Below are 13,128 nucleotides of genomic sequence, written 5' to 3'. Positions count from 1 at the left end.
AAATATGCTACTCACCAAATAAACTACTTGAATGTCCTTTTTTTGATATAGGTTTCAGTTCATTTAATCCCCAGGCATAAAGTTTATAATTATCCCAAGCATGTTTCATCATCTGAGGGAGAAGAGAAATGAAAACAGGGTTATAATTCATATTGAATAGTTTAATATATAAATGCAATTTTGTTACTTATTGTATATCAGAAAGAAAGTAAATAAGTAAAAATTCGCTGCTCAAATACATAATGAAGTACTTTTAGGCTCACTGAAAGAATTTCAGAACCACAAATAAAACCTATATCCTTTAAAAATATCCTTGTTTTGTTTAAATTCCTCTGGTCTTTTCACTATCCTCATCCATCCTTCCCTACAGTCTTGGAGGAAGAGTTGACTTCTTTCCCAAAGCTATACTCTACCATCCTCTTCTGTAACCAGGTCTGCCAATCATATTACCTTTCCTTCCTCTTTCCCACACATATAAAATCTTTCAATCTTTCTGTAAACCTCAAAATAGGCTTGGGTGTCTCCAGCCTATTCACCTATATAAGGGGAGAGTGAAAATTTCCTTGATTCTATGATGATTTCAAGCCATCATCCCATTTCTTTTCTCCCCTTCACTAAAAAATATTCCAAATTCATAGTCTCCACTTTCTTATCACCTAATTCAGCCCTTAATATCTTGTAATCTGATCTCCAAATTTACTACTCCATTGAAAGATAATAATAAGCTTCCTGTCACCAAATAAATTGTTTGTTTCCTGATTTCATACTCTTTGACCCTTTTAGTCTATCTGGATCTCGTCAAATTTCTCTCTAACCACTCTATCTCCTTCTACCTCCCTCCCTTTGACTCCTGAATATGGGTATTCTCTAAGGAGCTTATGCTTCACATTACTAGCTAAAAGAACCTATATTTATACCTCAGTATTGCATTAGCACCTAAAACTCATTCTATTTATAACTGAACTCATTATCTTCCTTAAAATTTTAAACTTGACCTTCTTCCTCTATCTTCTTAATTTTAGTTTATGGTACCACCATATCTTAAGTCTCCTAACATTATTATTATCTTTGACTTCCCTCATTCTCCCCCTAAGAATATAATCAGTTGCCAAGTTTCATTATTTTTATTTCCGTAACATCTATTCCTTTCTTCCTCCCCCTACCATCACCTGATCCCACTATAAACAACATAACTCAAGGCCTTCATTTCATTCTACTTAGATGCCTAAATATTCCCCTAATTGATTTCTGACCTAAACTTTTTGTTTTCTCCAATCCATCTTTCACACTGTTTTCTCAGTCATCTTTTTAATGGACCACTACAAACATTATTAGTCCTTTATTTAAAACTCTTGAATGGTATTCAATGTTCCCCACAACTAAATTACAATCTACTTTTTCAAGCTCAGATCAAACTTGTTCAGTATGATTCTGTTACTTCTTTATATATTATACATTCCACCTAAGTAAAACTATTCTCTACTTTCATTTCCAATTGTTCTCTCATCCCTGTCCTCCATGATCATCTTTTCCCAAGAAAGCTTTGAAGATTAAATCAACCTCTTACTACTCTCATAATAGATCCAAGAACTATCAGTAGCAACAGCCAGACTCAGAAAAATTATAGCCTAAGGCTCTTGTTTTGGCCTTCCCATACAAACATTCAAGTGAAAATATAGCTAGGTCTTAATTAATTCAAATAACTGGTCCTTTAAGTAGTTGCATTATTTTTATTTACACTATTGGAAGTTATATATTTAAAATATGGCAACTGGTTTAACTCCAAAGGAAATATGTATGAAAAAATTTAAAAATAACAGGGGGCAGCTAGGTGGTGCAGTGGATAGAGCACCAGCCTTGAATTCAGGAGGACCCGAGTTCAAATTTGATCTCAGACACTTAACACTTCCTAGTTGTGTGACCCTGGGCAAGTCACTTAACCCCAGCCTCAAAAAAATAAATAAATACATAAATAAATAAATAATAAGAGTTCTTCTGAGGTACCACTACACACCTTCCGGATTGGCTAAGATCACAGGAAAAGATAATAGTAAATGTTGAAAGGGATATGGGAAAACTGGGACACAAATGTATCGTTGGAGGAGTTGTAAACTGATCCAACCATTCTAGAGAGCAATTTGGAACTATGCCCTTTGATGCAGCAGTGTCTCTATTGGGCTCACATCCCCAAGAGATCATAAAAAAAGGGAAAAGGACCCAAATGTGCAAAAATGTTTGTGGTAACCCTTTTTGTAGTGGCAAAGAACTGGAAACTGAGTGGATGCCCATCAGTTGGGGCTGTATAAGTTATGGTATATGAATGTAATGGATATTATTGTTCTATAAGAAATGATCAGCAGGATGAGTTTAGAGAGGGCTGGAGTGACTTACATGAACTGATGCTTAGGAAGGGAGAAGGAGCAAGAGAACATTATACACAGCAAGATTATATGATAACAAGATTATATGATAATCAATTCTGATGGATGTGTCTCTTTTCAACAATGAGATTATTCAGAGCAGTTCCAATGGTCTATGTTGAAGAGAGCCATCTGTATCCAGGGAGAGGACTTGGGGACTAACTATGGATCACAAAATAATTCCTTCCACCTTTTCTGTTGCTTGCTTGTTTTTGTTTTTTGTTTTTTTATTCCTCTTTGATAGGATTTTTTCTTGTACAGCATGATAAATGTGGAAATGTTTTTTTTAGAAGAAATGCACATATTTAATTTCTATCTTGAATCACTTGTTATCTAGGGGAAGAAGTTGAGGGGAAGATGGGGGAGAAAAATATAGAACACAAAATTTTATAAAGGTGAATGCTAAAAAGTATCTTTGCATGTATTTTGAAAATAAAAACAAATAAATGTGCATGGATAGAAAAAAAATAATATTCAGTTTTGAAGGGAGCCCTCAGATTACCCAAATATCAAAACACCAGTCCATTAAAGATAATTTCACTACTAGAATGAATCCATAACTTCAATTTAAGGAATTATTGATTTAGTGGTATGCCCTTGAATGCCCCTCCAAAATGGACAATAAGAAAAGTGTGAGTTTTAGTTATTTCATTATGCAGGAAAACCAACTTGCAATACAAATCTGCCACAGCTAAATTCAAAACCAGTTCAACAACAACAACAAAAAGTCAATAAAGACAGATATTCTTTTTAAAGAAATGAAGAAAAATAGCAATTAGGTCTAAATTTCTATACTGCCAAAATACCTTCTTTCTTCTCACTTGTCTTTTTGACAATAGAGAAGCTAAGTTCTGAAGACCATTTGTACTTTCATACTCTTAATCCTCTCAATTTTATTTCTGGAAGTTCAACATTAGTAAAATAAGGGAGTAAAGCATAGGGTGGGGTAGAGCATCAATTTTGCTTACATAATGCAAGAGTTAGAATTTGATGCATTTTCAACTCTTCAATTTTTATTTAAAGCTCTGAAAGTTGAAGCAAGGAAAAATGCCAAGGTTTAAAAAGTCTGACAGTGCTTTCTATTACATTTTATCAGAAATCATTCAAATGTCATGAAAAATTAACTTTTCAAGAATATTAGGTAAAAACTTTTATACAAAATATCCTTTTGGGGATAATACTATCAACATTCTTCTTTTCAATCTTTTTGTGTGTGTGTGTGTGTGTGTGTGTGTGTGTGTGTGCTAGATATAAACACAAAAAATAACAACCTAAGGAATTTATTTGCAGCTCCTCCAAACTCTCACTTATCAATTATGTCTCTTTCTAGTGTGATATGAGCATAAAATGGAATCTGGGCAACACTACTCTAATCTCAAATATCAACCTATTATATATCATTTCACCACTAGAATACAATATTTCCTACTTTAAGGGACTGCATTATGACCCTGAATAATGCCAGTAAATGCATTTGGACAACAGGAAGTCTGAGCTTCATGTATTTCACTATTCGTGAATACAAATTGTCTCATAAACAACAATAACAGAAAAAAGTCAAAAGAATTTTCTCACATTTTTAACTATTAAAACTCTTTGGGTATGAAAAGCTTTTAAAAAAATATTTGAATTCCAAAAAATATTTAATTCCAGATTCTCTTCCCTCTTCTCCCCATACCTACCCCTCTGCATTAAGAATGCAGCAATTGCATACAGATTATACATAAGCAGTCATGCAAAACATTTCCATAATAGTCATTTTGTGAAAGAAAACAGATTGAAAAAAAAAAAAAAAAAAACAAAACAAACCCCAACCCTCAAGAAAAATAATGTAAAAAAAAAAAAAAAGCTTCAATCAGTATTCTGACACCATCAGTTCTTTTTCTGCGTATGGTTAATGTTTTCCCCATCAGATTTGTCTTGGATCATTGTATTGCTAAGAAATAGTCATATTATTTGCAGCTGATAATCTTACAATATTGCTATTACTTTGCAGAAAGCTGGTTCACTTTGAACTAGCTCATAAAAGTCTATGCAGGTTTTTGGGAGAACATCCTGTCATTTCTTACAGTACAATAGTATTCCGTCATATATACAAAGTATGAGAAGAGTTAAGACTGATGCATTTTCTAAACAACAAAATCTATTATGAATGCCTACCAATACACCCTAACCTCCTTCACTTTCAAATGATTACACTTTAGATATATACAGAAGCCCCATCAAACCACAAAACTGTAGGGACTCTGAAAAGCTTCTTACTGGCTAACGTCTCAGCTAATTTCAGAGGTGAAATGAACTATTTTAGAGATGGTCCCCTCAAGGGGTAAAGTTACTTGCTCAAGTATATATAACAGTAAGGAGAGGAATCCGGGCTGGAACTCATGCAAGAAATGGAGTTGGGGGCTGTGTCTGTCTTCCCTTTTTGTCATGCTGTTTTCTTCTCTTGGGGCTTTAGTGGTACACTGGATACATAGCTGGGTATAAAGTCAAGAAAATCTGAGTTCAAATTCAGTCTTAGATAATTATCATATGTGTAACATCCTGGACAATTTAGTCATTTAACCTATATCTGCCTCAATTTTCTGTAAAAGATGGCCCAGAATGTATTGAGGATCAAATGAAATGTTTGTAAAGGACTTTGCAAGTGGTTAACACATATAACTGTTATCAACATACTATTATTATTAGCTTGCTATCAGTTTTGCTTCTTATATCTACGCAGCCATCTACTTTTTGTTATCCTCTCAATCTTTAGTCCCTCAGTTCTTTCTTTGTCTCTCGTCCCACATCCCTGTTGTATCCTTACCTCTCTTCCTATCCAGCCATCTCAGCAATGCTTCTTTCACTAGAACAATATAAGTTCTATGGGGCAAGAATTGTTTGATTTTTCCCTTTGTATCTATAGTGTTTAATACAAGATGTTTGTTTATCCACTAAGATGGTCCCATCTGCCTTGCCTATCTTCAAAACCAGGCAAACCCACAATTCACTCTTTACTATTTTTGTTTTGCAATGACAACATTTTTTAAAATTCAGTTGTACAAGGAGGATTTTTTTTTTAAAGAATAGAACATTAAAATTATTGCTTTAGACTGAACTCAGTATATTAATGTCTGAAGCAAAATACTGTTGATGATGGGAAATTCAAGGACATACAATCTGTTAAGAAAGAATAAGATAAGGTTCTAGCTTTCCAAATTATTGGTGCTCTCTTTGACCAAAGAAAACTTATATTTCTTCAGGAAAGAATTATTGTTTCAGTTGTATCTGACTTTTCGTGGGTTTTATTTGACAAAAATACTGGAGTGCTTTGCCATTTCCTTCTTCAGATCATTGTACAGATGAGGAAACTGAGGCAAACCAGATTGAGTGACTTGACTTCCCTAGGGTCATACAACTAGTAAATATCTGAGACCAAGTTGCAACTCAGGAAGATGAGTCTTCCTAACTCTAGATCTAGCACTCTTACCTACTGAGCCACTTGGCTGCCCTTGGAAAGAAGAGGGGTACTTTAAGACTTAAGTCATTAATAACTTTAGTTACTTTTATGCTTTGAAAAAGTTAAGTCAACATTTCAAATCCCTCAATGGATCCATATTTCTCATAGATCTGGATATCCCTTCTAACAATAGAACATAGTTACCTATCATGAAAATTTTTTTTTCCATGTTCTCCCACAAGTGGCCCACTCAACAAGCCAGAAACTGCTCAATTTCTCCCCATCTCTTGATTTTACCATGAATACTTGGGCTGTCCACATTTCAACTGTTGCCCTCATAATACAGCCTACTATACATTTCTGTTACTGATTACATCTTTTATTCCTGTTTTAGTGCGAAGTTCCTCATCAATAATACATTTATGCCTTTCACTTTGCAACTTTTCTCCATTGTGGTTTCAATATATTGTGGGTTGGCATAAGAAATTAAATGGGAATTTGAGGGGAGTTTTGTGGAAGCCATAAGTGCATGCTAAGGGCAGATGACAAAGGAAAAGTACTGAGAAATGCATAAAATATATGAATAGTATTGTATAACATCAACTTCTTTGAATAATAATAGTATGCTGTATAATATCAACATATCTTATCTTTTAATACCATAAAAATTCAGACTTCTCTAGTACAAAAGGGACAAAATATTTTATGTGAGTTTTCAAGATTGTGAGGGGCCACACCTTTTAAGATTTATTAAAGAATACAAAACTGCGCAATGGATAGAGAAGGACCTGAGTTCAAATCTGATCTCAGACACTTAACACTTCCTAGCTCTGTGACCCTGGGCAAGTCACTTAACCCCAGCCTCAGGGAAAAAAAAAAAACTGAAAACTTATTTGACTTATTGTGGTGTATTATCACCTTACTGAAAGAAGATGTGAAATCCTCGAGTGGCTTACATAAAAAGGTGTTATGGAATATTATGGAATATGTCTGAATTCTTGATAACTTGCACTGTAATGTCTATATACCATTTGTCAGAATTATTTTCACAGACACTATTAAAATGAAGAGTTCAAACATACCCTATATTTTTCAGCCTGTTTTTATCAGTCAATAAACTTTATTTCATATGTGATATAATTCTCTGCTTACAGAAGATTAAACTTGTTTTATGCTAGTTTAAGTTAAATTAATAATGAGGTTGTTATACTCATTAAGTTTGCAATAATATACACACACATATACACAACTGTCTCTCTTCTGAACACTCAAGCACCATCACCTTTCCTCTCAAGCACCATCACCTTTCCTCCTACTTCAATATTTTGAGAAGCTACTATAAATACAATGTCACTTTCTAGAATATGCTCTGCCATAGGGCAAAACTTTAGGCCCTCTAATAGATCTCTATACAGCTTTATTATAGGAAACACCAAAAATATCTCTTTATGGAATAGAGACATATAAAACTTATCCTCGCTGAATTCATACAGCATTTATTGTTTATCCTATTGATTTCAATATGCAAGGACTTCTTATATCAGTAGAAAAGATAACTCATGGGAGCACAGCATATTAGAGCTAGAATGGATCTATTCAAACTCTTCTCTAATTTACAGACAAAGAAATGGAAATTTAGAGATATTAGATGATTATCACAAAGTCACACAGTATGGTACCCACATCCTTTGACTCTTCTTAGTACTGGTTCCACTATACCATGACCTTGTTTTTGTGTTTTAAAAGACAACAGGTGTGTATGATTTCCTATACCAAAAGCTTCCTGAAGGAGAGAAGATTGTTTCTGAAACTTTATACTTCATGGAGCTCCTCATACATGGTAGACTTTAAACAAATACTAGTTGGATTCACATTCATTTTGTAATTGAGTTGTTTTCAGTTATGACTTCCTTTGAGATTTTCTTCACAAATACCGGGGTGATTTGCCACCTGCTCAGGTGAGGAAGCTGACATACAGAGTGAAGTGACTTGACTTGCCCAGGGTCACAGAGCTAATGCCTGAGATTTGAAGTCTGGAAGATCAGCCTTCCTGATTCCAGATCTGGCACTTTACCCATGTCACCTTGCTGCTCTCACTTTGATATGAGAAATATTAACCACTTTCTTTGTACAAGGGACTTTGCTAGATCCAAATGATATAAGGACAAAAAAACAAAATAAAATAATTCTTGCCTTTAAGGAGCTTATTTTTCTAAGTGGACAAAATGTCTAATAATGCATAAATAAGCAAATGCAAAACACTTTTTGAAGAGAAAATATTAACAACTTTGGGAAAGGAGAGGAACATTATGGAAGGCAAAATAGAAAAAAAAAAAAAGCATTGTCAACTCTTGAAGGAAGATAAGAATGCAGAGACATAAAGTGGATGCATTATGGAAGGAGTTGGCTTACGAAATTGTGGAACAGTTAAGTTTAGTTGTAAGGTAAAACGATGTAGTGAAGTGAAACAAACCTGGAAAGGTAAACTGAGTCAGATTGTGGAGGGTCTTAAATATCAGTCTAAAGAATTTACATTTTATCTTAGAGGGGATGGGAACCACTGATGGTCACGATAGAAGGGGGAGGCCAATATGGTCAAACCTCTATCTTGGAAAGATTATCAGTAAGGTTGTATAGAGTGACTGGAAGCTGAGAGACCATAAAAAGCTCTTATATCAATTAGTTTAAATAAAAGGTAACAATAGCCTGAACTAAGGTGTGGAAACTAACATTCATTAAATACCTATTATGTGATAGATATTGTGCAAAGACTTTATAAATGTTACTTCATTGGATATTAACAGCAACATTGTAAAGTAGATACTGTTATTATCCCTATTTTATAACTGGAGAAACTGAAGCAGAGAATAAGTGATTTACTAAATATCTAAAGCTAAGTCTTCCTAACTCTAGATCAATTATTCTACCCACTGTGCCTTCTCTCAACTTGGCAAAATAAGATCATTTTTTGCTATAATAAGGTCAACATGACTTAAATATTGGAGGTTTAGCAGAAGCTAAAATGGTGATTCCTTTTGGGATACTATGAAGTTAGATTTGTACTAAAAAAGAAAAATTTGTTTCATTTTGTTTCATTCACTATGTTTATGCATTATCTTCTCAGAAGAATCATCAGTTTTTTATATTGTCTTCCTTAAAAATAAACATTTTAAGATTTGTAATAAAATAACACAAAGATAAAATATTTGCTTTCTATTATTTTCTAATTCTTTCTGAATTGGTCTTTTTGAGTACTGGCATGACTTGTTTTAATAAAAAAAAATGTGATTTGAAAAGGATTTCTTTTCAAATCTTTTCAGATCTGTCAAATAAAAACATGAAGCTAACTCTACTTTTTATTTGTGTTTTTATTGTTTCTTGCTATTAGATTTTGTAAAAAATTAATATGGAAAGAAAACAGCACTCAACTATGGATGAGAGGGGACTGACAAAACTGAGAATAAGCCAGGAATATTTATTAAAGCCAAACCAAACCAGCCCTACAAGATTTTTTTTCACATAAAATTATTCCCTTTCAATTAAAATGGAAAAATCACTGTTAACTAAATTATGAATTATAATTTTAAAGTTTTATTACATGAGAATTTTAAACACTGGTTTATAAAATACATACATTTTATGGATGAAAATAGATTTTTAAAAGTAGGGTTATTTGCTTATTACTAATTAGGGCAGTTATCTGGTGCAGTAGATAGGGTCAACTTGGAGTCATGGAAATCTGAGTTCAAATCAAGCCTCATATATTGACCCTAGGCAAGTCACTAACTAACTCAGTTTTCCAGCCTGTAAAGCAAGCTAGTGAAGGAAATGGCCCTAGTGTCTCTGCCAAGAAAACTCCAAATAGGGTCATGAAGAGTTAGACACACAACTAAAATAATGGAACAACGTATTATTAATTAATTGCTGATAATAAGTACCATCAACCTTTATTATAATGTCTGGGAAATTATTCATTTGAACATTTTGAATTATCTTTAAAAAGTGATTCTAATGGAAGCCTTTAGATTTCATTAGTTGAGTATATCTGAATAGACTGAATGATGGAGAAGGTATCTAAGTGGTTTTCAAAATGTGACCCCCCCCTTTTTTTTTGCCTATCACAATAGACTAGAAATTGACATCTATTTTAGTTGCGAAAACACTGAATTTGGAGAGGATCTGAGTTTAAACAGTGGCTCCATTACTTACTTACTATATGTGAGACATTGTGCAAATCATTTAAGCTTTCTAGGCTTCAGTTTCTTTACCTCTAAAATAAGCTACTTCAACTACATTTTTAAAAGTCCCCCTCTAGTTATACATTCTATGATCCTTTAATTCTTCAAATATGATACTCACAATGAAATATCAAAAATGGACATTTTCTTTGTGATGACTTGAGTTTAAAGAAATAATAAAGTAGATAAAAATTATCTTTAATTTATTCTGAAAACTCAAATGTTTTATATATGATGATGACGACGATGACGATGATTTTATTTTCTATTCCCAACAACATAAACTCCTTTATTTTGGGATAACAAAAAGTTTTTTTTCAAAGTTTCTTGGATGAAAGTTGATGTTTAATAGTTCATTGTTTAGAACCATAGCAAATAAAGATTCCATACAATCTTTTTTTTTTTCCTCCTCAGAAAATGTCATTAATAGTTGGTAGAAAGTAAATTTTTCAGGCAGAAACATAGAACTTAATCGTGACTATAATTATTTTTTTGACACCTTAGGATAAAGGGAAGGTAGACAGAGCATATAGATGTATAAGAAAGATTTGTGCTATGTATGATGCTTATTTTAAAACCTTAATTTTCCTTTTTTCTTTCTTCTCCCTATCTATAAAGATACATTAATTTTCTCCAGTTTTAAATTCTATAAGAATATTGTCTAATCTTTATTTTTTTTACTTCATAGTAGTTGGTCTTTTGTTGCCAACAGAACACCCTAATAATCTAGTTTAGCTGGCTATTGAAAAAGACATATTGCTCAATATAACATTTTAAATTTTCATGGTACTTTTGCTCAGTACTCTAAATTGATCCCAAACTGGCAACATTTGACATCTTATTAAATCACCTTTAAAAAAAAATGCATATATTGATTTTTTTTCAAGATTCCATCTACTAAAATTTTATTAGATTGCTGCCATTTTATAATCCTTGGCAAACTCAATTATTTTAAACTATGTATGAAGTACCTTTTTTAAAGGTAAAAATATATAGTATTCACAAATTATACTTTAATATTTCAAAAAATTCATGGTTTCATCAGCATGTGTACTTTTCTACTGATTAATACTGCCAATCCCTTAAAGGCATTCACTGGATGTGAACTTGAGCAAGTCACTTACTTTCTAGTAAATGTATTCAAATGTAAAATGTGTGTATTGTACTTTATAGTCTCTGAGGTTCCTTTCAGCTCAAATCTATGACACCATGATTTCTTTGTGATTGGTATTTGTGAATTTCTGTGGCTTAAAAGTATTGTCCATCAGAAGCCAACCTTCTGGAGATAGGTATCTCTGAACTTAGATGTGCTAGACTTCAGAGGACAATCCCAAAATTAAGTCATAGACCAGTCTTTCAAAACTTTTCATTTTGGGGAGACATATTAGAAATCATGTCCACTGGCATAGCCTTTTGGAATTTAAGATCAATACCATGTTATGCTAAAGCATTACTAAGAGTTATTAGCTACACTTAACTTAGAAGGCATAATGTTATGGATTTAAAATTATTGACACATTTTATTAATAACAATTCCTCTATATATTGGACTTGTAAATACACATACATATGTACAAAATATATATTTAAACATCAGTTTTGGTTTGATTTTAATTTCAAACTAATTTCAAACTAATCTTAGGTAACATACAAAATTTGTAAAAATTACTAAATTTAGTCATTTAGCTAGAGTATGAAGCAGGTGGCAATGAAAAGTGTCTGGTTTGAAGTGAGGAAGACCCGAGTTCAAATCTAGCCTTAGACATTTACTATGTAACCCTGGTCAAGCTACTTTACTCATTTGCCTCTGTTTCCCTCAATTGCAAAATGAGGATTATAATAGCACCTATCTCTCCTAAGATTGTTGTGAGGATTAAATGAGATAAAAATTGTAAAATGCTTATCATAGTGTCTGACACATGTAAGCTCTATATAAATGCTAGCTATTATAATTATAATTATGTATGGTACATTTCTATATTGTATCAGTTTCACTAGTTAGCTCTACTTTTCTTCGTGGAATGGAGAAAAAAGAGCTAAGCTTAATGTCATAGAATCTTTTTAAATCTAGTTTTGCTACTTATTATCTATAAAATCTTAGGCAAGTCACTTGCCTGTTCTGGATATCAGTTTCTTCATTTGTAAAATAAGAAGCTTCAACTAGATGACCACTAAGGTTTTTCAACTCTAAATCTATGATCCTATAGTCTATGTCATATAGTCTATTCTATGCATTTAAAAGTAAAAAAGCACCAAATCTGGCATAAGGCAAAACACTGAAACTTTTTTTTTAATCATGTTAAAACTTTTCTCAACCCTTACACTAATTAGTTGTCAAATTGTGTAATGTTTATTTCTACCCTGGCTTATAGTCCCCCTCTCATATTCCTTACAATACCATCCAGACTTTCCCAACTTGCCTAGACTATTTGAACTAGTCTTCTCCTACTCCTACTTCTGTTGTTCTTTGCTTGCATTTTTGTTTTCCTTCTCAGATTATTTTCACCTTCTTTCTAAATGCATTTTTTCTAGTGCAACAAGATAACAAGATATAAATAGGTATACATATATTGTGTTTAACATATACTTTAACATGTTTAACATGTATGGGACTGCCTGTCACCCAGGGGAGCAGATGGAGGGAAGGAGGAGAAAAGTTGGGACAGAAGTGTTTGCAAGGGTCAATGTTGAAAAATTACCCATACATATGTTTTGTCAATAAAAAGCTATAATAATAATAATATTAAAAAGAAAAGGCAAGCAATTTGATATGGGTTATATATGCGTTGTCATGCAAAACATTTCCATATTAGTTATGTTGTGAAAAAAAACCAACCAAAAAACTCTCAAGAAAAATAAAGTAAGAATGTATGCTTCAAAAAAATAAAAATAAAATAAAATATGTCCACTGCAGTTTGGGAAAGGTAAATTGGTAGATCTACCAAAGATCTTTTGACTCCCATTCCAATGTTGTTTCCATTGACTCACTAGGCCTTTTACTACAGTGAAGCAGCAGACCTTCCTCCCA

General features: G+C 32.7%; 1 protein-coding gene across 3 annotated transcripts in view; it reads right to left on the bottom strand.

Annotated features, from left to right (window-relative positions):
* The window catches only part of MAN1A1 (mannosidase alpha class 1A member 1), a 166,940-nt gene that overhangs the window by 120,192 nt on the left and 33,620 nt on the right, over positions 1-13,128 (bottom strand). For all 3 annotated transcript variants that reach the window (XM_074309988.1, XM_074309989.1, XM_074309987.1), the window contains exon 3: positions 16-112. In XM_074309988.1, coding sequence (XP_074166089.1) covers positions 16-112 — 97 coding nt within the window. The remainder of the gene's footprint in view (positions 1-15; positions 113-13,128) is intronic.

The sequence above is a fragment of the Sminthopsis crassicaudata genome, chromosome 4, assembly GCF_048593235.1.
Source record: "Sminthopsis crassicaudata isolate SCR6 chromosome 4, ASM4859323v1, whole genome shotgun sequence".
NCBI classification, from domain to species: Eukaryota; Metazoa; Chordata; class Mammalia; order Dasyuromorphia; family Dasyuridae; genus Sminthopsis; species Sminthopsis crassicaudata.
This window is presented reverse-complemented; position numbering and strand designations above follow the sequence as displayed.